General features: G+C 61.7%; 1 protein-coding gene across 2 annotated transcripts; it reads right to left on the bottom strand.

The window, feature by feature from the left end:
• Nucleotides 1-4,740: 4,740 nt before the first annotated feature.
• Nucleotides 4,741-24,206, bottom strand: Sema6b (semaphorin 6B). Of its 2 annotated transcripts, none has more exons than XM_042669942.1 (17): nt 24,162-24,206; nt 16,555-16,701; nt 16,275-16,398; nt 15,106-15,166; nt 14,924-14,986; nt 14,024-14,125; nt 13,641-13,731; nt 12,809-12,928; nt 11,422-11,510; nt 10,073-10,290; nt 9,368-9,499; nt 9,051-9,200; nt 7,817-7,999; nt 7,587-7,736; nt 6,959-7,036; nt 6,811-6,869; nt 4,741-5,788 (listed from the first exon to the last, which is right to left on the bottom strand). In XM_042669942.1, exons 2-17 carry the CDS (start codon nt 16,670-16,672, stop codon nt 4,860-4,862), a joined length of 2,667 nt encoding a protein of 888 aa, XP_042525876.1. In that variant the 5' UTR covers nt 16,673-16,701; nt 24,162-24,206; the 3' UTR covers nt 4,741-4,859. The 2 variants fall into 2 exon arrangements, with proteins under 2 accessions (XP_042525876.1, XP_042525875.1); XM_042669941.1 differs by lacking the exon at nt 24,162-24,206 and adding an exon at nt 17,559-17,864.
• Nucleotides 24,207-24,353: the final 147 nt, after the last annotated feature.

Here is a 24,353-nt window from a genome sequence, read left to right as displayed (position 1 = left end):
CACGTCACCTTCTGCGGAGTCTGCGTGAGAGATCGCGTTGGACAAAGAGCTTCAAGGAAGCATGCCCCCAGGAAGCGGGTGTTGGTTCAAGGCTTCCCATACACTTGGCTGCACCTTTATAGCCTCTACCTTTATTCTTACTATATTCTTCTTGGCTGTACATTCGTTGCCTTTTTTTTTTTTTTTTTGGTCGGCCGTGGGGCTTGAACTCTGGGCCTGGGCGCTGTCCCTCAGCTCTTCAGCTCAAGGCGAGCGCTCTACCATTTGAGCTACAGCGCCACTTCCGGTTTTCTGGTGGTTTATTGGAGATAGGAGTCTCACGGTCTTTCCTGCCCAGGCTGGCTTTGAACCGCGATCCTCAGATCTCAGCCTCCTGAGTAGCTAGGATTACAGGCGTGAGCCACCAGCGCCCGGCTTCGTTGCCTTTATTCTCGTTTTGGCTAACAGAGCATGTTGTATCTTTCCAATCCAATAGAGACGGCTTCTCTTAAGTAATAAAGACTAAGGCCAAAGATTAAATGTGGGCAATGCCCCAATCAATCTATCATCTGATGTGACGTTGCCTCCAGAAACTCCTACAACTTCACAAGCGGTTTTGCAGCTCACGCATAGTAAATATAGAGACTTAAAATTTCTAGATATGTCCAGCAGACAAAATCAATGAACTAAACTAAGTTAGAAAGAGTTATCCCAGTAGTTTAGAGAGTTCTAAAAAAGAAGGGACCTCTGATTATAAAAGAAAAAGAAAGATTCTCCCAACAGTTATGATTAAGTTTAGTCCAACTTACGTTATAGGGAATAGATGGTGTTTTCATACAAAATATAAAGTTAGTAACATATTTCCTGAACCAACCAAGAACCATTTCCTTGTACAGGAGCTTATAAAGATGAAATTAGTTGGATAAAAATAACATTAAAAAGAGTACAATGTAAGTACAGCCCTGTCTTAGGTTTGTTAATTATTAAACATAAAAAGGCTGAATAGATGACGCATTCTATTAAACAATATGCTAGACTTGTTTCGCACCACTTAGCTTAAACAGTTGGTGGGATAGTCATCAATTTTCATGTAATTCATCAATGCTTTGCCTTTAAAAAAATTGATTACATGCTTAAATAAACAAAGAACCTATGTCACACACACTGTATAAAAATGTTAATTCTCCTCAATAAAGATACACTCAGATGCAACTCTTTTGAGTCTGTGTCTGTTTGTCACTTCGCTGACTCCTTGCCCACCTATCCCGAGATCCCTGTCCCGTCGGTCCCAGTGCTCCGGCCGGGCTGGTCCGTCGCACTCTACCACTGGAGCCACAGCTCCACTTCAACATTTCTAATGCTTCTGTGTGCCAGATCTAACATACTCCAGAAGAGAAAGCAAGAATCCAAAAAACAAAACCAAAAAAACCCCTTGTCTTCAATGGGCTACATCACTATTGTTTCCCTACAACAATGGCTCAGGAAGAAACAATCATGAATCCAAGCTCTGCGATGAATTCCATTCTGTTGCTCTGGGAACTTAAGCCAATAGCTCAGACTCAGTTTCCCCATGAATGCAGCTGGATTTGGTCTCCCAGACCCTCTTTTGCTGTTTTATTTTGTTATTGATGATTATTTCTTCCTTTTTATATGCTTTTTTGTTGTTGTTGTTGGTCGTGGGGCCTGAACTCTGGGCCTGGGCGCTGCCCCTCAGCTCTTCAGCTCAAGGAGAGCATTCTACCACTTGAGCCACAGCACCACTTCCAGGTTTTTCTGCTTATGTGGTGCTGAGGAACCGAACCCAGGGCCTCATGCATGCAAGGCAAGCGCTCTACCACTGAGCCACCTTCCCAGCCCCTCTTTTATAAGGAGTTTGAATTTAGGGCTTGTGCGCTGTCCCTGAGCTTTTCTGCTCAAGGCTAGCACTCTACTACTGAGCCACAGCTCCACTTCTGGCTTTTTACTGGTTAACTGGAGATAAGAATCTCACAGATTTATCTGCCCCAGCTGGCTTTGAAGCAGGATCTTCACACTGTGATCCTCTGGTTGTCAGAACACAGCCACAGGGCTGGGAAGGTGGCTCAGTGGTAGAGCGCTTGCCTTGCATGCTCGAGGCCCTGGGTTCGATTCCTCAGCACCACATAAGCAAAAAGAAAAAAGCCGGAAGTGGCGCTGTAGCTCAAGTGGTAGAGTGCTAGCCTTGAGCTGAAGAGCTGAGGGACAGTGCCCAGGCCCAGAGTTCAGGCCCCACGACTGGACCCCCCCCAAAAAGAAAAAAAAAAAAAGAACACAGCCACAGGCCAGCTCGCAGAGGGCCAAGTAACTAACACTAGGTGGACGGAAGGGCTGGGAAATGGATCCACAACACCTAAACCACCTCTCTAGTGAAATCTGACCGCATGCTGGGCTTACAGCCCCACAGCTTCCTGTCCGTTCTACTTGCTCAAGGCCTGGAGCAGGAAGAACAGAGTTGTTGTAAAGGGGAGACTTGGGTTGGGGAAAGAGACAGTTCTGCAGTTGCATGGATTTTCTTATATATAATTTACTAAAATAAATAAATGCCTCTGCTTATTTGTAAGGCCCTGTTTCTCCTCACACCCATCTCTTCGAAGTTAGCCCCAGGCCTCAGGGCCCTTGCACAGGCTACTGTCCCTTACTTCTCCGTCTAGAGATTTCCCCACCACCACCATCCCCAAACCTCTCACCAGGTACCCTTGTGTCTTCTTTCCTTACACAATCTGTGTATGTGCCAGTCTTGTGGTTTGAACTCAGGGCCTGGGTGCTGTTCCTGAGCTGTTTTTTTTTAGGCTCCAGGCTAGCACCCTACCATTTGATCCACAGCTTCACCATGTCCACTATGGGTTGAGAAGAAGGTTCCACGGATTTTTCTGCTTAAGATGGTCTGGAACCTCGATCCTCCCACTTTGTTCCCCAAGGTGCTAGGATGACCAGTGTGAGCCACTGGAGCCTGTCTTTTCCTCTGTTTTGTTTGCTATTGCGATGAGGCTCATGGCTAGCGCAAGTTGGCCTTCTACTCTTGATCCTCCTGCTTCAGCCTCCCAGGTGCTGGAGTTGTAGGGTGAACACCCGCATAGCTGGCCATCAAATCGATTTTAATTGACTAGAAAGCTCTAGGTTCCCCTAGACCAGGTTGTGAACCCTGTAAGGGGGGAGGGAAGGGCCTCCTCAGTCCCTGGGGTGCCACACAGGTGTATACCAGCATCATTCCCAGATCCTTCCCTCCCACAAGTGACACCCAACTCCCTAGATTTTTTTTTTTGGCCATGGGGCCTGAATTCTGGGCCTGGGCGCTGTCCCTCAGCTCTTCAGCTCAAGGCGAGCACTCTACCACTTGAGCCACAGCGCCACACTCGTTTTCTTGTGGTTTATTGGAGATTGAGTCTCACACTTTCCTGCCTGGGCTGGCTTTGAACGGTGATCCTCAGATCTCAGCCTCCTGAGTAGCTAAGATTGTATGTGAGCCACTGACACCAGGATCCTAGATTATTTTTTTCCTCTTTTGGAACTGGAGATGGAACCCAGGACATTGCACTTGCTAGGCAAGTGCTTTGCCACGGAGCTACACCCCAGCCTAATTGTTGGTTTTTGTGTGTTTAGCTTTTCAGTGACAGTGCTGGGGCTTCCATTCAAGTCTGGGGTGCTGTTCCTTAGCTTTTCTTCCTCTCAAGGCTGGCGCCCTACCACTTGAGCCACAGTTCCACTTCAGACTGGTTAACTGGAGGTCTGAGTGGTGTCTGGGACATTTCTTCCCCCGGGTGGGGGTGGGGGTGGGGGGCTGGCTTTGAACCTGGATCCTCAGACCTCAGCCTCCAGAGACTAGGATGACAGGAGTGAACTACTGGTATACCCAGGGTTTGGGGTGGGGGACCCTCATCTCCCTCCACCCCTCAGGCAACAGAGCAGAGGCGGAGTCTGGGGGGCCGGTGGTTGTAAACAGAGTTTTATTGAGGGGGAGGGGCTGGGGGGGCGGAGAGGATCCAGGGCTGGGCGGCCACGTGGCATGCTCGGCTGGCCGGCTGGCCCCAGCCGTCGGGGAGGTCACAAAGGGAGCGGGCGGAGGGGGGCCGGTCTGCCGCCCGGGGGGCTGCGAGCACAGGGGGTGGGGGCCGCCAAGTCTCCGCAGCACCCCTCAGGGCCCCCCAGCTCCACCAGCCCTTCCAGCAGCGGCTGCCCAGGGTGACACCCGGCAGGCCCCCTCCTCCTCCGCGTCTCCCTGAACCCTGACCCGCCCCCCTCCGCTCCTCTAGGGGAGGGGGGGAGGAACTCAAGCTCCAATCCGGCACCCCAGAAGCCCCAGGCTTTCTGGAAGCCCCAATATCGGCTCAGCCAATGCTGGGGAGCCCCCCTCCCCCCAGCTCGGGTCCCACGCTCGTCACACTTGGGCCACCAGGCGGCCTCGCACGCACGCACGCCTCCCGCGGCCCCTTGCACACGACACAGCATGCACACGCACACGCACGCACACGCGCACACACACGCACACGCAGGGCCGGGGGAGCCTGGCGGGCGGGGCGGGGGCGCGGGTCTGCAGCGGTGCCCCGCGGCCGCCCCCCACGCCGAGGCCCCCCGCGCCCCCGGCCACCAACCCCGAGAACGGAGTTGTGCAATTAGTTACAAAAAAAAACAAACGCCAAAGCCGCCGCCGTGCGCGCGGGGTGCGGGGCGGCCTCCGTCCGCGGCCCCGATGCCCGCGCCCCCCCCGCGGCCCCCGGCGGGCACGGGCGGGGGAGCGGCTTGTGCTTGCGCGTGGCCGGGGTGGGGGCGCCCCCCACGCGGGTGGCCGGGCCGCCGGGCGCCCCCTCCGGCTCCCGGGTTGGCACCGCAGAGGCACGGGGGTTGGGGTGGGGGGGCGCCCCGCCTTAGGGCCCGGGGGGCGCAGTCCGGTCCCCCGCCCCATAGGGGAGGAGGTGGGCCAGGTCCGTGCTGGGCCGCGCGTGCGGGCGGCGGTGGCGGTCCCCGGGCCGGCCCTCGCCGCTGTTGAACGTGTGCGTGCGGCGCAGGGCGGCGGCCGGGGGCCCCGGCGGCCCGGGTCTCCGCAGGCTGCCGGTGGGCGGGGGGCTCCAGGGCCGCGCCAGGCCGTCGCCGGCCGAGGCTGGGTCCAAGGGCCCGGTGGGCGCCGACACCACCCGCCGGCGGTCCGGGCTGGGGTGCGGCGTGAGCGGGAAGTCGCCCCCGTGGGACGCGCGGCCCGATCGGGGGCCGCCCAGGCGGCCGTCGGGGCCCGGCTCGGCGGACGCGGGGGGCTGCTCGGGGGCCCGGGCCGGAGCCAGCAGCAGCAGCAGCGAGGACGAGGCGGAGGCGGGGAGCAGGGGGTGGGCCAGGTCCCAGGCGCGGGGCCCCAGCGCGTGCGGGTGCGGGTGCGGGGTGGGCAGGCGCTTCTGCGGCAGCGGCGTCTGCTCGGGCGTGGGCAGCAGCCCCGTGTCCAGGTCGTGCGGGCCCCCCTGCAGCAGCGTGGCCTTGGCCCAGCCGTTCTGCATGAGGGGCGCCAGCAGGGCCTCGGGGGGCACCCCCGGCCCGCCGCCGGCCCCGCCGCGGCCCCCGCCGCCCGCCGCCCGCCGCTCGCCCAGGCGGCTCACGCTCAGCACCGCCTCGCCGCCGCCGTGCGCCAGGATGGCCTCCTTGTCCTTGCGCCGCGCCAGCTCGCGCCGCTCGCGCAGCCCCACGAACCAGCCCACGCTGAAGCCCGACACCACGGCGCCCACCACGAACGCCGCCACCGACGACGTCACCAGCAGGTTCACCGACACCAGCCCCGCGCGCTCCTCCGACAGGCTGGCGCGCAGCAGTCCTGCGGGAGGGCGGGGAGGTGAGGGCCGAGGCGGGCTCTGGTCCCCGCCCCGCTCCCCCGGCGCTCGGCCCGGCCCGCCCTGGGAACGAGCCACGCCCCCTACGGCCTGAACCACGCCCCCACCACTAGTGCGTGGCTCCCCTCAGTCACGCCTCGACGCGCTAGCCACACCTCGACAGCCTGAGCCCCGCCCACACGCCCTTGCCACGCCCCCTGTCGCTGGAGTCACACCCCCCATCCTTGAAAGTGACCTGTTGAGCCCCGCCCCGCGCAAGCCCCGCCCCTGCAGCGAGTCCCGCCCACACGATTCCAGTCACGCCCCCTGTCATTGGAGTCTCAACCCTATCACTTGAATGTGGCCCACTCAGTGGAGCCACGCCCCCTACGCTCGAGCCACGCCCCTCCCACTTGCGTCACACCCATCGTTTGAGTCTTGCCCTGAGCCACGCCCCCTAGGTCTTGAGTGTGACCTCTATCATCTGAGCCACGCCCCCTACCGCTGGATCTAAACCCAGGCTTCTTGGGACTCTCATCACTTCTTCCATAGGGTCCTGGCACTTTTGCCGGAGGATTAAGATCCGTTTCTCCTCCTGCTGCCTCCTGGGAATGGCAGGTTGGAATCGCTGCACCTGGCTTATTAATTGTGTTGTGGGTCTCCAGAAAGCCGGGCTCTGACCCCAAGATCTCCCCAACCTCCACCTCCTGAATACCTGATTACAGAGGTAAGCCACCATGCCTGGCCCTAACTCTTTTGAATTCTGTGCTGAGAGTGGAACTCCAGGGCCTCGCACATCTGAAGCAAGAGCTCTCCCATTTGAGCCCACTCCTAATGTGACTGTCTATTCAAAGGCGTCCATCTGTCTGCTTAACAGCGCCTCTTGTCCCTTTGGGAGTCTGCTCAGTGCCCCTGCATTTTGGAATCTGCCTCTTCCTTCCTGTGCAAGTGGGACCCATGGAAGCTTAACCTGCAGCACGGCGGGGATGGGGGTCCCAGTCTAGCACTACCCCCCCCCACTACTCACCTGTGCAATCCCCTAAACCTGATGTGCTGGCCCCGGACACGTCCTGCTCAAAGGTGGCTCTAAGAGGGACAGAGGGACAGGGTCCTCACTCAGCCGAGTGGAGACCCTCGGGGGTCAGGGGTCAGATGCCAACCCTCTTCTTCTGTACCTGGTTCCTGGACTGAGGAAAATGCAAGAGCCGTCCGGGGCCCATCCACAGTAGGGGTCCTGGCTGCCGATACAGTTCCTAAAGGAGCAATCCAAAGTCACCTCAAGGGTCCCACTGTGCTCTGGGCCTTGCTGAGCTCACCCAGGAAGTTAACTGTAGACCAAGTTGCAGACCCGAGGCAAGCTGGCTTAGGATGTGGGGTCCCGATCTTTTTTTTTGGTGGGGGAGGCTCGGTGCTCACACCAAGCCCAGCAGTGCTCCCTCCACAGCCACCACCCGGATAGAGCTACAAACAGCCTCCATCCCATCCCTACCTCGTTCTCACTCCCAGAGCCCGTTCTCCCACGATGGCCCACTAGAGCATGCCTACGAGCAGAGTGCTTCGGCCCACAGCCCAAGACTTCCACCTCCCTCAGAGTCAAAGTCAAAGTCCATCCTGCAGCTCACAGGGTGCTGCACTACCTGTGCCATCCACCCATACCTTCTCCCTTTTCCCTCTCTGCCCCTAGCTCAGCCACATGGGCCTTCATGCTGCCCCAGGGCCTTGGCACGGGTTATTCCCTCCCCTTCTCTGTCACCTCCCTTCCTCCCCACCCAGGGCTGGCGGAGGGTGGGTGCGAGCACTCACTTCATGCACCCTGAGTACTGCTGACAGCGGGCCACAGGCACGCGCACCACGCAGCGAGGGAAGGCCGCCAGCAGGCCGCCCGAGGCCGCGTCCAGCTCCAGGCTCAGCAGGCGCTGCCCCGTCTCTCCACTGCTGCCGGGTCGTCCGCACCTGGGCACCCCAGACAAGGAGGAGTGAGCCCCGGGCTCTCCGCCTGCAGGCCCACCCTCCCCAGCCATGCCTGGCCTCACCTGTCCGGCCGGTAGGTCTCAAACTCCTCCAACAAGACACTGGGTCCCGCGGTCCCCGAGTGGCTGGCGTTGGGCCGGACGAGGAACTTGAGGACAGTGCCTACCTCAGAGCCCAGGAAGACCACCGTCTGGTTGCCCCAGGGCCCGGCGCCCACGTCCACGGCCACCCGGGTGAGCGGATGCCTGCGGGCGGAGAGAGGGGCGGGAGGGGGTGTCAGGTCGGCCTCTACTCTCTGAGGCCTCCTGGACACCGAGTCCACCCCCCCTGCGTGGTTACGTGAGTGCACGTGGACAAACGGGGCCCCCAGAGAGGTGAGCTGAGCTGAGCTGCATGTGAGCCCCGGTAGGAAGTTCACACTCGCCACCACACAGCCTGCGCCGGCCCCGCCCGGTTCCCTAGCCTGGACTTGGCCCACTGCTGGCACCTGCTCCTGTTCCGCCAGGCCCCGCCCCATTCAGACGAGGCCCCGCCCCACAAGCCTGGCCCACCCACCCAGGCCCCACCCACCTTCCAGCAGGCCCGCCCATGCCCGGCCCTTGCCCCTCAATCAGACCTGGCCCTGCCCCTAATGAAGCCCCACCCACCAGCGCCCGTGGGGGTGTGACCTGAGAAGTCTCCGCCCACCACAAGGTCCAGCCCCCATTTAGACAAGGCTCCTCCCCTTTCTCCATCTCTTGCTTGCTTGCTTTCGTTCTTTCTCGTTTGTCAGTTGTGGGTCTTGAACTCAGGGCCTGGGCACGGTACCTGAGCCTCTTTGCGCTCAAGGTGAGCGCTCTACCATTGGAGCAACCGCTCCACTTCTGGTTTTTGAGTGGTTAATTGGAGGTAAGTGGGGGCTTTTTCTGCCTGGGCTGGCTTTGAACTTCGATCCTCAGATGTTTCCTGATCAGCTAGGATTACAGGCGTGGGCCGCCAGCGCTTGGCATCTTCCCCCTGTACACGGCCCCTGCCCCACCCTTACTTAGACAACCCCTGGCCAGGGCTCAGAGCCACTGTCCACCCCAGGCCCCGCCCACAGCCCGGACCGCCTCAGGCTCCGCCCCACACGCCGATGGCACTAGACACTGGAAACATGGGGGCGTGGCTTAGCAAGGCCACGCCCACCACCCAGGACAGGTCTGCCCACACTTCCACAAGTCTCCCTCCCCGGTAGGCCCCTCCCCCCCGTCCCTCACAATGCCCACCCCTTAGCCCGGCCCCGCCCCCAGCGAGGCCCCGCCCACCAGCGCTGACCGCATCAGAGTGCGCACGATCCAGGGGGCGTGGCCCAGCGAAGGCACCGCCTCGTCCATCAGCGGGTGCGTCTTGACGAAGTTGAGGATGTCGTCGGGCAGCGCGCTGGACGCGTTGTACTGCGAGCCGGGCGCCGCGCAGCAGCCGGGCCTGGGGGGCATGAGGCCGGGGACCCACAAATGAGCCGTGGCCCCGGGGACCCTCCACTGGCCCCAGGTCGGGGGGGACACCTCTGTCCCCCCATGTTTGGGACGGGCTCGGCTGCTCTGGGCAGTGGCTGGCCGCCCCCGGGCCCCCGGCCCGCGCCGGGCCCTCACCTCGGCCTGGGCACCTGCTCTTCTGGCACCGGCGTCCAGATGGACTCTGGGGACTTCTGCTCGCGGAAGCGGCCTTCAAACACCGCGGCCACCTGGGTCATGTCGAAGGCACAGACCGCGGAGCCCGGGATGCTGCGGGGGGTCGGAGGTGAGCTTGTGGGGGGGCAGCACCATGGTCCCTGACCTCAGGGCTGCCTGCCAGGTGTTCCCTTCCCTGCACCAAAGATAGCCCCTTGTTCCGCCTCTCACCTGCCCAGGGCCCTGTCAGCTTCCTCCCGAACCACCCCATGTCCAGGCACCCATATGTGAATGTCCAGCCTCCCACGGCTACTTGGCTCACAAACCACTTATCAGGGGATGTTATGAAAACACAAACCTGACTTGGTCCCTCTCCTGCCCCTTGCTCCCCAGCTGCTCCTCCACCCACTGCCACCACATTCCCCCACTCCTGCCACACCAGCTACCTCACACAGACTTAAAACACCCAACTCAGCCTCAGGGCCTTTGCACATGCTACCTATCCTCCCAACTTGGAATGATCTGTCTTCTTCCATCTCACTTCACAGTCTGGTTCCATGTCTCTTCTCTCCCCCCCTACTCCTTTTCTGGAAGGTCCCTTTTCCTGAGGATGAAGTCCCACCTGCCTGTCTACTTCTGACCAAAGGAACTCAGAGAGTTTCTGCCCCCTTGTGGCCACTGGCTGACCTGTTGCTGGGAGTAGAGAAGACAGCTAGGATGACAGGCCGGCCCCCCAGGCTGACCACTCCGGTCACAGCCTGCAGCACGTTGAAGTAGAAGTGGGAGTCCCCTGGCACGGAGCAGTTGAGCCGCGCCTTCAGGAACGACGTCCACTGCTTCTCTAGCACACGCGGGGAGCCCCCCACATCGTTCTTGCACACTCGGGCCACGCGGGACACCACCACCTGGCCAGGATGGGGGTCAGAGGGCAACGTGAGTGTCACAGACCACACTGCCCACCATCTAGGCTGGGCTGACCTTCCCAAAGCCCCACAAAGGACAGTATCCTCACTGCACAAATAGGGAAACCAAGGCGCCACAAAGGGAGATGAGCAGGGCAAGGTTCCAGGAGTGGTAAGTGCACAAGTCTGCATTCATGGCTGAGGGGCTGAGGGACAGGTAGGGTGGGGGTGATGGAGAGCAGTGTGGGGGAGACAGCATTCAGGGTGCAGGGAGGGAGGACCTGAGGGAGGGAGGATGACAAGGAAACAAGGAGAGAGGTGGATGGATGGATGGATGGATGAGTAGAGGGTTGAATGGCTGGGTGGACAGCTTGATGGATGGATGGATTGAAGGTTTTAGGTGGGTAGATGATTGGATGGATGGGTAGATGGATGACGGATGGAAAGATGGATGGGTAGAGAGTTGGATGGCTGGGTGGACAGATTGATGGATGGATGGGTAGATGGATGGATTGAAGGCTTTAGGTGGGTATGTGACTGGATGGCTGGGTAGATGGGTGGATGGTGGGTGGGTGGACAGATGTATGGACCGATGAAATAGATGATTGGATGGCTGGATGAGTAGAGGAACAGATAGATGGGTGGATGGATGGGTGGATGGATAGATGGGTGGATGGATGGGTGGGTAGAAGACGGATGGCTGGATAAATGGATGATAGATGGATGGACAGATAAGATGGATGGATGGCTGGATGGATGGTTGTAGGGTGGATGGCTGGATAGACAGATGGGTGGACAGATGGGTAGACAGATGACCAGATGGACAGATAGATGGATGAAGGGATGGCTGATGGATGGCTGAATGGATGGATGGATGGGTAGATGGGATATGAGTGGACTGGTTAGCATGCTGGTGGGTTTTAGGTTGCTGGATGGATGGTGGATGGACATGGGATGATGGGGTGTGACGGGTGGGTGGTTGGAGCTGCAGGTGTCAGAACGGAAGTGGGTGAGGGGGTTATGGGAAGATGGTCAGACAGTGGATGAGGAAGAGCGAGGTGGTGGCCAGGGTCTGGCTATAGGGCACTGGGGGGAGCTAGGCATCCTCTGGTCTGCCGGGGAGCAGAGCCTCACCTTTTCCAGGTAGTTAAACTCCATGGCGATTTCCCGGAAGAAGAAGTAGACATGGCTGCCCCACTCCACCGCGTGGACAAAGTAGGGCTCTGTGGGAGAGGAGGTCAGAGCCGGCCCCGGCATCAGCAGGGGGCTGGGTCAGTTTTATGATCAAAGGGGGATCTAGGCTGGCTTCTCTGCAATATGAACAGGTTTGCTAATTTGCCAGTGCCAGTGGCTCACGCCTGTCATCTTAGCTACTCAGGAGGCTGAGCTCTGAGGATCGCAATTGGAAGCCAGCCCAGGCAGGAAGGTCTATGAGACTCTTATCTCCAATTAACTACTCAGGAAAAGCCAGAAGTGGTGCTGTGGCTCAAGTAGCAGAGCGAGTGCTAGCCTTGAGCACAGAGGCTCAGAGACAGCACTTGGACCTGAGTTTAAGCCCCAGAACTGGCAAAAAATAAATAAAATTGCTCTTCCTTCCTTCCTTTCTTCCTTTCTTTCTTAAGAGTCTCGTGGGCTTTCTTCCCCGGGCTGGCTTTGAACCACGATCCTCAGATCTCAGCCTCCTGAGTAGCTAGGATTATAGGCGTGAGCCATCCAGTGTCCATTTGTTGTTATTTTTGTTTGTTTTCTTTTGTCTTTTTTTGTTTTGTTTTGTTCACGGGGCTTGATCTCAGGGCTTAGGTACTTTCTCTGAGCTCTTTTGCTCAAGGCTAGCACTCTACCACTTTGAGCTACAGCACCACTTCTGGTTTTCTGTTGGTTCACTGGAGATAAGAATCTCAGGGGCTGGGAAGGTAGCTCAGTGGTAGAGCGCTAGCTTTGAGCTGAAGAGCTAAGGGACAGCACCCAGGCCCAGAGTTCAGGCCCCACGACTGGACCTTTTCCCCCCCCCAAAAAAAAGAATCTCAGATTTTCCTGCCCAGGCTGAACCGAGATCCTCAGATCTTAGCCTTCTTGAGTAGGTAGGATTATAGGCGTGAGCCACAGGCACCTAGATTTCTTTTTGTCTTGTTTGTTCATTTATCTGTCTTTGGGAACCTAAGAATGGGATACAGAAATGAAGGGACAAAGGGTAAACTAATGCAATAGTGGTACTCACTGGATGCTGTGTTGAAAATGAACTATACAACTTGTGGTTGGAGATGGGAGGAAAAATTGGGAGAGAGAAAGGGAACAGGGGACACTGTCCAAAAAGAACATACGCTTTACCTGACTTATATAACTGTAACCCCTCTGTACATCACCTTCATAATAACAATAACAGTAATTTTTAAAAAGGCCAATCATTGCAAAGATGAGGTAAGAGTCCTCTCTGTGGCACCTCTGGGGCTCTTACTCTGGTGGGGGGATTGGATGGATGTCTAGGTTCTAGGTATAGGCTCGTAGCCTTTCCAGGCCTCACCTTTGAACCACTTGGAGTCGTGTTTTACAGTGCGCAGGGTGGGCCGGTCCCCAAGGCTGCGGTAGATGACAGCATCGATGGCTAGGAAGTCGGTCACCGTGGCTGAGAAAAGCATTCCATCTGGATCCCAGCGAGGGGGAGGGGGAGAGGAGGCAGTGGAGAGGCCCAGAGCAGTCAGTGTGGGTAAAAAAAGAGTCTGCCGTAGCCAGGCGCCCGTGGCTCTCGCCTGTCATCCTAGCTACTCAGGAGGCTGAGATCTGAGGATCGAGGTTCAAAGCCAGCCCGGGCAGGAAAGTCTGTGAGGCTCTTATATCTAACAAAAACCACTAGAAAACCAGAAGTGGCTTTGTGGCTCAAGCAGTAGAGTGCTGGTCTTGAGCTGAAGAGTACAGGGACAGCTCCCAAGCCCAGAGTTCAAGGCCCACGACCGACCAAAAAAAAAAAAAAAAGAAAAAAGAAGAGAGCCTGCCTTGACCCAACCCCTACCCAGGGGTGCGTCTGTCTCCAGGCTGAGCCAGGGCACCATCCAAACACAAATCTAGACTGATTCCTGCTTCAACATGAGTATCAAACCCAGCTCTGCCTTGATATGCTGAGCCTAGATCTCTAATGAGGTCCCAATACAGGCTCTAGTACAAGCCCAGCTGAGCCTGGATCCCAGGTTGAATTACAGACCCCAGACTTTGTCTAGCCACCCCACCCACACCCTGACATCTGGTTGCACTCCTGGCCTGGGCCGTCCCACAGCCAGTGGACTGGTCACCCAGCTGTCTGTGCTAGGCCTGCCTGGGCCTGGCTGACCCTGTGGTGTGGGGGTCCAGGGTTCACTCACCTGAGAAGAGGGCAACATTGGCGTGCTTGGGGTCATATGGGCACCGGGCCATACCGCTGATGTTGTCCCCCAGAGGCTGCAGTGTGTCCATCTGCAGGAGGACCAGGCCTGAGTGACCACTCCCCTGGCCATGTCTGGAACCTCCCAGCTTCCCACTCCAGTAGTCCTGCTTCAGCACAGATTACTGTGTGACCTTGTCCAGTCCCTTGACCTCTCTGGTCTGTAGTCAATCCTGGTCAGTCCTATGACTAGCTGCTCAGGGGTCCCTTGAGCCCTACAGGGCCTCCTTTGGACAGCACTGGCTCCTGTGGAGCCTGGGGCAGGGGTAGATTCAGGAAGGCATCCTGGAGGAGGTGGCTATGGGCACGCACGGGCAGACTCACACTGTAATTGGCACACACGGGATTGAAGGCGTTGGAGCCGCACACGAATAGCGTGGACTCATCCCGGAGCAGCAGCACCTTCACAAAGTTCCTGCACTCGCCCTGGGGTGGGGAGGGGACAGAGGGAAGCCGGTGTGGGCGTGGTTCTGTGGAGGTGGGCGTGGCTGTGGCAGAGGGAGGAGCCCAGATGGACCTAGGGCTTCCGGAGAAGGAAGCAGCGGTAGGGGTGGGGGATGTGGACCAGGTCTGCACTGGCGGGGGGGCGGGGGGGGCGGGGAGAATGGGGAGGCTGGGCGTAGCTTGGGCGTGGCCAGCGCCCAATGAACGTGACCAGGTTGGGGGCGTGGTGGTGGAATGCTGGATGCAATTGGGGGCGTGGTCAGAGCAGGCTGGGATTAGCTGGGGCGTGGCCCTGGCGTGTTGGATGTGGCTGGGGGCGTGGCCACGTGTTGGGTGCGCTTAGGGTTGTGGCCATGTAGGTGGGGCGTGGTCTGTGCACGGTGGGCGGGGCATGTTGCTCTTGGGGGCATGGCCTGTGCACGGTGGGAGGGTGGGGCGTGGGCGGGGCGGCCGCGGTGGGGTGCTCTCGGGGGCGTGGCCTGGGCTGGGTCTGTGTACGCTGGGCATGGGCGTGGCGGCCGCGGCGGGGGCAGGGCCTCGGCTGGGTGCTCTTGGGGGCGGGGCCTGTGCTCGGTGGGTGAGGCGGGGGCGTGGCCTGTGCACGGTGGGCGGGGCGGGCCGCCGCGGCGGGGGCGGGGCCGCGGCGGGGTGCTCTTGGGGGCGGGGCCTTGCTCGGTGGGTGAGGCGGGGGCGTGGCCTGTGCACGGTGGGCGGGGCGGGCTGCCGCGGCGGGGGCGGGGCCGCGGCGGGGTGGGTGTGGCTGAGGCACCGCCCACTCACCTCCTGCTTGCCCTTCATTCTGCACACGTCGATGTCGTTAGGGTTGGAACGCCAGGTCAGCTTCTGTAGGCAAAGAGAGCTCCTGAGCCGGGTGGGGGGCCAGTGCCTGGTGGGCACGGCTGGGTCCACCAGGGCCCCCCACTTCCTCCTCTGGCGCTCCAGGCCCCGCGCCCCGTCCTCACCCGCTGGTACCGCAGCTCCGTGGAAGTGGGGGGCTCGAGCTCCACCCGGTACAGGTTGTCTCTGTGGGAGGGGCGTCGTGAGCGGGGTGGGGCTCCCCACACCCGCACCCCATCCACCCGGGGAGTCTAAGACTCTGCCAGGCGCAGCCCCAACAAAGCCCCCCACCCAGGGCCCGGTCCCCCAGTGGTCCAGGCCTGTCACACCCACGGCCCCCTCCTGGGGGTGTGCCCCAAGGGGGCTGGCACCCCGCTCTTCCCCTCCCCGCTTCATCCCTGCAGGCGGTGCCTCCTCCACCCTCTCCCCCCACCCGGAGCATTTCACCCCCTGGTCACCGCAGCTGGTCACCCCCTCTCCTCCACACCCCGCACGTGCTGCCGCCCGTGGGGCCACCCCCCTCTGCCAGGGTGCAGAGCTGGGGCTCTCCCTACCCCCCCCCCCACGCCTCCTGAGCCCAGTCTACAACCCTACTACACCTCCAAACCTATCTCTAGCCCGCAGACTCGGGGGTCCAGCTGGCTGCTCCAGGTCCCCCCAGACCTGCCCCTCCCCTGCTGAGGGCATGTCTCTGTTCATGCCGAGGCTCAGATCCCACAACCCGGGAGGAACCCCAACCCCACACTGTTCTTTCTCCTCCTCAGTACAACCCATGGGCCAGTGCTGCAGACGCTGCCCCTCAAAAGCACCCAGAACCTTCCAGCTTCTCACTGCGGCAGACACCAGAGGCCACCCATGGGCACCGCGTCCGGTCCCTCCCTCCTCTGCCCACTGCCCTCCACGGCTCCCACCCCACTCAGGGTCAAAGCCAGATCCTCCCCGCGACCCCCAGGGCCCTGCTCCTCCTCCCTCTTGCTCCCATAGGCCAGGCTCCCTCCTGCCCCAGGGCCTTTGCCCCGGCGGTGCCCTCCACCTAGAACATTTAGAAAGTTTCCTGTGACTGAAAAAAAATCATTTAGGTCTCAAGCCAAAGTCACCTCCTCAGAGAAGCCCTCCGGATTGCCTTTGAGAGTTCCCCACGGTGATTCCATGGCCGAGTGGCCCCCTCCCCCAAGGACACCCCTCTGTGGCGCTCAGTAGCACCCAGCGCCCCCATGGTCCCACCACACGGCATGCATGCAGCACCTCGAATCCGCGCTCCGTGCTCTCATGGGCACCCCCAGCCTCCCCATACCTGTCCCCAATAAACAGCGTCCTGTTCACGCGCAGCACCCGCTGGATGTTGAGGTCGTCGGCGCCCTCGGCGGGGGTCAGGCGCCCCGGCCCGCTGCCCACGAACACGGGGTAGTGGCTCAGATCTGGGAGGGAGGGGAGGAGGGAGGGGGTGAAGGAGAGGCGAGATGGGGGAGGGGAGCTGAGGTCAGGCCATTTCTAGGGGAGGTGTGAGGCCAGCATGGCTGAAGCAAGATTCCCCCCTCCTCGCCCTCACCCCCCCTTCAACAGCCACAACTCACAATCCCGGGGGGCCACGCTGAGGGGCGGAGGTTCCTCCGGGAAGAGGCCGTGGGCCACCCCCAGGAGCAGCAGCAGCAGCAGGGCCAGGCGGGGAGGGGGCGCTCGCGGGGTCCGCATGGCGAGGGCCAGGGGGGCTGGCGTGACACCTGGGGGGAAGGGGGAGTTGAGGGGAGGGAGGGAAGGGGAGGGGAAGAGAGGGAGGAGAGAAGAGGGAGGGAAGGGAGGGGAGGGACCGTGAGCCCGCGCCTGCAGCCCCGCGCGCGGCCCGCAGGGGGAGCGCCACGGCCTGGCCAGCATTTCCCACGCGGGGAGGAATTGGAAAAAACAACCAAACTGGTGGCAAAAATTAGCTAATTAATCATTAAAACCCGACCCCACCGCCACCAAACGATGCAATGCACGGCACAGCTTCAGGATGAGGCGAGGGAGGGCCGGGAGAGCAGGAGGTGATGACAGACAGGACAAGGTCGGAGCCCACCCCACGCGCAGCCCGCCGCCCCCCCGGCCTCCACGCGGCGTCTGGACGCACCTGACCGGCTAGAGGGTGCCTGCTGGCCCTGGCCCGTGTGTGCTGAGGACCTAGGTTCAACCCTCTCCATCCCCGGCCCCCAATACTGGAAACTAAAATGACAGCCAGGCTGGGGGCAGCGCACGTCTGGAATCCTGGCTATGCTGGCTATGCGGGAGGCCGTGGGCCGGAGGATCGTGGTTCGAAGCCCAGCCCAGGCAGAAAAGTCAGAGACTCTCTATCTCTCGATGAACCAGTCAAAAGCTGGACGGCAGGCCTGGCTCCAGGGGCACAGCCTTGAACAGGAAAGTCAAGCCAGCTAGAGGTCCTGAGTTCAAACCTGGGCTCTGGCAGCTAACAACAACAAATAATAATGGAGAACGGTTCCTGGGAATTTTGTAGACCACCACACGGGAGCTAACGGGAACGGTAGGGAGGATCTCACTGCCTCCTCAGGTCCTGCTCCCGGCCCCCCTGGGTCCCCAGCTTGGGTACCTCTGAGACGGGCGCCCCACTACCTCCGCGGGCGCCTGCTTCTTCCTTCTCCCATCGCGGGGCTGGGCCTCTGGCGCCCAGCCTTCCCAGCCTGGAGGGCCTTGGCCAGGCCCCCTCCCGATCAGAAAGGAGGGGGTTCCATCCTGGGCCTGGGGGGACCCGCGTCAGAATCACAGCGGCCTCCTTGCTCTGGGAAGTCTCCAGCAGACCCGGGACCTCAGTTTCCCCATCTGAGCGGCAGGGAGGGCTTGGCCTGGCCTTGTGGCTTCAGGGTGGGGGAACAGAGACCCCCCCCCCTCCCCAGGGTGAGCCGATCTCCTACGGTCAGGACCCAAAACAGGAAGACCCCGTGTGGCCCGCCTGGCTTTCCTCTCCGTGACCCCCCGGCTTCCGGGATTTGTGAGTCAGCACGGCCGGAATCCACGTGTCCCGAGCTTTCCTTACGTGGCTTCCTTCCCCGGCCCCTCGGGGCCCCAGACTCTGCACTCTGCTTGGCACACAGGGAGGCTGACCTCTGACCCTGCCTGCAGCCTACCCTGGAGGGGGGCTGTATGTCTGTGTGCCTTCCTTCCCCCCCACCCAGAACACCTGCCACCCCAGTGCTTGGCCAGCTCCGGCATCTTCTTTCCACAAACAGACGTCCTGCAGAACGGACCATCTGAACGGCGTGGGAGAGCGTGGCCCGGCAGCAGCTCCTAAGTTCACTTTGTTGTATGGCTGTCCCTACCCGCTGCTTCCAGAACCTTCCTTCCACCTCCGACGCTGACAGGCTGCCTCCGTTCACAGTGTGAACCCCCATCCCCTCTCTGCCCCTGGCCCCACCTCCTCCCATCTGCCACCTCCGGCATGTCGCCAGGCTCGGGCATCCAGGGTGTCTGTCCTCCATGGTGGAGCAGGTGATGAGTCCCTTCCTTTTCATGACTGCATAGTATTCCAGCCTATAGAGACCGCATGCTGTGTTTCTATTCTCTACAATGCTTGCCCAAGGGCTGACTGCTGTGAACCGATGGCTGGCGAGCAAGGCCAAGCCCCAGCTTTCAGTCCGTGTGTGTGTGTGTGTGTGTGTGTGTGTGTGTGTGTGTGTGACTGCAGCCATCGATCCTCCTGCTTCAGCCTCCCTAGTGCTCATCTCAAACTAAAACTACACTAGGGGCTTTGCTCCAGAACCAAGCTGTGAGTTTTAATCCCAACTCTGCTACTTCTGTGCTTGTGTGACTCAGGACAGATCTTGCTCCCTCTCTGGTTTCCCCGCTCTGTAAATGGGGAAGGAGACCCTGCTCACAGGCCCGTGGTGGTGGTGGTACCAATACAGTGCCTGGCATACAGCCGGTACCCAATAAATGCTCATTCTTACAGCTGTCTGTTCGCATCTGAAGCAAGAGGGAGGAGCAGAGTGGGCTCGGAGAAGCCGGAAGCCCACTTTGCCGGTGGAGAAACTGAGGCTTGGGTTTGGGAGCCGTGTTCCCCGCAGAGGACGCAGCTGCTAAATGGGAAGCCTAGGGCTGGGGGACCCCAGAGGAAGGGAATATTCCATACTCGAGGGCTGTCCTGGCCTTCCTTCTGGTCTTGTTTCCCACAGGTCCCTGATGAGGCCCAGCCCACCCCGCCAGCCAGCACAGGGATCTTTCCAGAAGTCAGCTCCCACCTGCCCCTCCCAGGAGACCCCACAGGATCAGCCCCTCTGGGGCCAGGTGGGAAGCTTCCCATGCAGCCCCGCGCTGACCTCCGAACCCTGGGGAGGGCACAATCCCCCCCCCCCCCCCCCCCCCGCCCCCAGCACCTCAAGGGGGTCTGGCCAACAGGGGGCGCTCAGTATACACTTCCACAAAGAACAAAATAAGCACTTATGCAGCCCTTGCATAACCACGCATTGTTAAATTAATTCCTGTACCCGAACATGCAAGAAGCAAAGGGCTGTGCACAGTAGGGAAACTGAGGCACTTCCCCAGAGCCCAGAAACCACGGGCCGCCATGTGCCATGGGGGGGGGGGAAGGGATGGTCTGGGCCATGCCACTGAGGGTCCATCCACGGAGCTGGCCTCAGTTTACCCTCCCAACCTGGGGTAACCAAAGGCTTCATGAGACCACATGCCTGACCCGTGTGTGCACTCCTGGCGGCTGGGGACAGAGGCCCCTAGCCGGGCGTGGTGGCATACACCTGTAATCCCAGCTATGTGGGGGTGGGAGATTGGGAGGAGAGTGGTTCAAGGCCAGCCTGGGCAAAAAGTTAGCAAAACCCCATCTCAACAAACAAGGCCAAGCTGGGCGCCGGTGGCTCACACCTGTCATCCTAGCTACTCAGAAGGCTGAGATCTGAAGATCCAGGTTCGAAGCCAGCCCAGGCAGGAAAAAGTCTCTGAGCCTCTCATCTCGAATGAACCACCAAAAAGCCAGAAGTGGCGCTGTGGCGCAAGTGGCAAAGTTTATCCTTGAGCAAAAGAAGCTCAGGGATGATAGTATCCAGGCCGTGAGTTCAAGCCCCAGGACAGCCCAGAAAGAAAGAGAGAGAGAAGAGAGAGGGGAAGGAAGAAAGGAAAATGAACCAGATTTCACCTGTTGATGTTCAAGGCCCCCTCCCAGCCAGATATGGCCGCAGCCCTGGCTCTCCCCGGCAGCCAGGCCCCACGCATGCCAGGCCTGCCCGGGCTGTGCGCTCGGCCCTTCTTGGCCTTGGTACAGCCAGGCTGCCAAGTGTCACCACCTCCCTCCTCGAAGGCCCCAGCGGGAGCCACCTCCTCCAGGAAGCCTTCTTGGACTGCCTCCATCTCCCCCCGGCCACCTCCACAATCCCCCTGCCCCGCCCCGGCCGCACGCTGACCCTGCAGTGTCCAGCTCTGGCCCCCAGACCCGGGACCCAAGGACACACCTTCATCCACTCATGTGATGAGCACTGAGATCCAGGCCCGGGGTCCCAGCCCCACCCTCCCCGAGACCCCAAGGCTCACGGCCCTTGCTGTGCATCCCAGGGCCCACATCGCACCCTCCCTGGCCCGGCTGGGCGTCCCCTCCATCCTTCAGTTCCACGCAAGGCCTGGTGTCCCCTGTGGGGATTGAGTGACCACGGCCGGCCAGGTCCGGTTACAGCTCCACTTACAGCCGCTGCCAGCTGCCTTTGCAGGCAGTCGGGTTGTCTAGGAACTTGGCGAGGGGGGGCGGGTTCTCGGGGTGCCAAGTAGAAGCCCCGGGCCCCACCCATGACATCTCCACAAGCCTGAGGGGGTCTGCCAGGGCATCGCATCCATCCTAACTCTTTTTCCCGGGCCTCAGTTTCCCTACTCTCAGCCACACACATGCAAGGCCACATATCCAGCGGGCAGCTATGCAGCCTGGGCTCAGGCCTGGCCCTCTCTGGGCTGACCTCCTCCTCCCAGGAACACAGTCAGGGCTGTGGGCTCTGACAGATGTGTGCATGAGCCGGGCGCTGGTGACACACGCCTGTCATCCGAGCTACTCAGGAGGCTGAGATCCGAGGATCGGGGTTTGAAGCCAGCCCAGGCAGGAAAGTCTGTGAGACTCTGAGCTCTGATAAACCACCAGAAAACTGGAAGTGGCGCTGTGGCTCAAGTGGTAGAGCGCTCACCTTGAGCTGAAGAGCTGAGGGACAGCGCCCAGGCCCAGAGTTCAAGCCCCAAGACGGGCAAAATAACTAAATAAATACATCCTCCTCTGTTCTTCCCTGTGTCTGGAGCACAGCACTTAAAGAGCACCTGCTGTATACTCACAGCACCTACTATGTGTTCCCAACAGAAAGAGAGAGAGGGAGAGGGAGGAGAGGAGACGGATGGGGGGAGCTGTTGTGAGCACTCTGCAGGGAAGGGAAAGCAGCTCAGGCTGGCAGGTGGCTCGCTGGCACCAAGTGGCCAGGCTGGTATTTGAACCAGACCATGTGGTGGAATCCAAAAACCACACTGTCTCCTCCTCTGCCCAGCCCTCAACATCATCGCCTACCAGGCCCCCAGCTCCCACCCACCGCCGTCTTGTCCTCCTTGCAGCCGCCAGAGGGCACCCCTGAGCACCGAGTCCGGTCCCTCCCTCCTCTGCCCACTGCCCTCCACGGCTCCCACATCCCCGCAGGGTCAGAGCCCAAGTCCCCGCCGCCGCAGCCCCTGGCGCAGTGCCCTGGGCCTACCTGGCCCCTCTTGGCCTCCTCCTCCTCCTCCCTCTTCTCTGGCTACCCAGGCCTCCTGGCTGCTCCTCCAGCTCATCAGGCAGCGTCCTGCCGCCGGGCCTTGGCACAGGCTGCTGCTGCCCTGGGGTCTGGGGTGCTGGTTCTTTCTGCTCAGCTCCGTCTCCCAGCACTGATGTCTCCTTCCTCCTCAGCCCGCCTCCCGCTCCCGGACACCCCCACCTTCCAGCCAGGAAAGCCAGTCACTGCTTCCCTTTTTTTTTCCTTCCTCTGTCTGAAGCAGGATTCACACTTGGGACCCGTGGTCCCTTTGGCTCATTGGCTAACCTGAGCCACCCCTCCAACCGCTCCACCAGCCACTCCTCATGCTGCCTCCTTTAATTCAAAGGTTAGTGATTTTGTTCCCATCTGGTTGTGAATCTGACCAGGGCAGAACCGAATGAATCCGCCTCAGCCATTGACATCAGATGGGGACACTGAGGCACGGAGGGACGGCCTGCGTGAGTTAGACCCACAGCTGGAGCGGCTCTCAGGCCCCACACTCTAGAACAGCGGCCCCAGGCGCTGACACGACCTGTCTCCTGGCCAACTCCTATACATCCGTCCTTTTCCTAGCTGTAATGCCCCCTCTTCCATGCCTCTTCTCCGATCGTGAGTCAGGGGCCAGCTTTCCCTACCACCCCCCGGGGAATCCCAGGTCTGAAACATCCCTCGTTCTTTTACTGCTCTGGAACCTTCTAGGGGGATAATGCTTGATGCTCCCTCGAGGCTTCCTCTTGGGGAGTCCCATAGCCCTCTTCCAGGCAAGCCCTACCCTGCTTCCTTCCTCCCCCCGCCCCCCAATTCTCTAGCATCAGGGAACGGGGCCACACCCCAGGGTCAGCTCAGGACACCCTCCTTCCCAGAAGAGCAGCGGTGACCAGCGCGCGCTCTGTCCCGGGGGACTGGCTCACCTGTCCCTCTGGCTGACGTCAGGGTCACCTTTTCCAAGGGCAGCGTTTGATTGTTATCTTCCAGGTCCGGGAGCCCAGCAACTCCTCGGGCTCCTCGCGCCCCACGCTGCCCTTCCTCCAGCTCCCTCCACTGCCCCTTCCCTGCCCGCGGCCGGAGGGGGGGTAGGCCGGAGGCCCCCCGCAATGGTGGGGGCCAGCCGGGCCGGCAGGGGCAGGTGAAGGGGTGAGGACACAGATCCCATTACGCGCTGGAGCACCCCCCACACACAGAGAGGGCCAGGCACCTGCCCGAGGTCACACAGCTCCGATTGCCATCGAGTCAGGGAGGGCTGGGGGAGCCTCCGGGGCAGGGACGGGGGGCGGACGGTGCTCCTAGACCTGACCCCCGCGCCCTGTCCCACAGCTGCGTCTGGAGAGGCCTGGCTCACCCCCCCCAGCCTCCCGGCTTTCTCTGTGGGCTCCCGGGCCTCAGTTTCCCCCTCCTGCTTTGGCAGCTGGGCTGGCTCCTGGTGGACGCTGGGATTGATGTATTTATGTATCCGTCTGGTCCCCCCCACCCCCGGACCGCACCCCGGACCCCCGCACGGCCTCGTCCTGAAGTTCCTCAGGGAGGAGCGGAACCCACGGTGGGGAGGGACGGGGGGGGAGACGGGGAGCTGCCCCCCCGGACCCCACCTTCACGCTTCCCGGAGGCCATTTGGCGAAGCCCGAGGGGAGCCCAGACAAACCCGGGGCGGTGGGGCGCAGGCCCGGCCCAGCCTCCAGGCCCAATCCCCGGCCCCCTCCCCCTCCCGCGGCCCAGACACCCCCAAACCCCCCCCCCCGTCCCCGCGCCCCGCACCGCGGCCCGGGGTGCGCAGGGGCCCAGGGCCGGCCGGCGCCGGGGGAGGCGACCCGCGGGGTCCCAGCCCGGCCCGGGGCGCCCCCCGCGGCCCCGGCCCCGTCCCGGCGGGCGGGGGCGCCACGTGACCCCCGCCCCGAGACCAATCCGCGCGTTGCGGGGGGCCGCGGCGCCCCCACCGGGCCGGCGCGCGGGGAGGCTCCCTTTGTCCCCTTTGTCGGCTCTGGGGGCCCCCACCCCGGGCCGGGGACCCCCGCCGCCCCTCCGCGGCGGTGGGAGGAGGGGTGCGCTCGGCGGGCGGCGCGGGCGCGGGGACCCCCGCACCTTCCCGGGGCGCCCCGCCCGGACCCCCCTCGGCCGAGCCCCCACCCCGGGCCCGGCGCCCCGTGCGGCCCCGCGCCGAGGCGCACCCCAAAACCCGCGGGACCCCGGCGGGGGGGTGTCCCGCGCGGAGGCCCCCCGCGCCCCGCGCCCCATCCGGGTCTCCGGCCCCCGCCCCCCCCCGGCGGCGCGCGGCGGCCCCCGAAAAAGCCCGGCGCCTCCCCGGGCCGCAGTGCGCCGCGGGCGGGCGGGGGGGGTCCGGCCGGGCCCCGCGCCCCGCGCCCCGCGCCCCGCGCCCCGCGCCCCGCGCCCCGCGCCCCGCGCCCGGCCCCGAACCCCCGGCCCCGGCCCCGCGCGCTCACCTCGGGGCCGCGCGGAGGAGGCGGGGGCCGCGCGCACCTGCCCGGTCCCCAGCGCCAGGCGGGCGGCTCAGCCCGGCATCCCGCGGCCGGCGCGGCTCAGCCCGGGCCCCCGCGCGGGCGTCGGCTCCGGGGTCGCAGCGCCGAGGCCGGGCCCGGGCCGCGTCGCCGCCGCATCTCCGCCGCCGCCGCGCG

This window comes from Dipodomys spectabilis, unplaced genomic scaffold (genome assembly GCF_019054845.1).
Source record: "Dipodomys spectabilis isolate Male_0828 unplaced genomic scaffold, ASM1905484v1 ptg000511l, whole genome shotgun sequence".
In the NCBI taxonomy this organism is placed as follows: Eukaryota; Metazoa; Chordata; class Mammalia; order Rodentia; family Heteromyidae; genus Dipodomys; species Dipodomys spectabilis.
The sequence above is the reverse complement of the archived record's forward strand: the minus strand, read 5'-3'. Positions and strand labels throughout refer to the sequence as shown.

Excerpts from the sequence above, each read along its gene's own strand:
- Sema6b (XM_042669942.1), bottom strand. The coding sequence starts at position 16,672 with ATGCGGACCCCGCGAGCGCCCCCTCCCCGCCTGGCCCTGCTGCTGCTG. Across the intron at positions 14,126-14,923 it reads GAATGAAGGGCAAGCAGGAG|GGCGAGTGCAGGAACTTTGT; the intron begins GTGAGTGGGCGG and ends TCCCCACCCCAG. Across the intron at positions 9,500-10,072 it reads TTCTCTACTCCCAGCAACAG|CATCCCGGGCTCCGCGGTCT; the intron begins GTCAGCCAGTGG and ends GACCCCCCGCAG.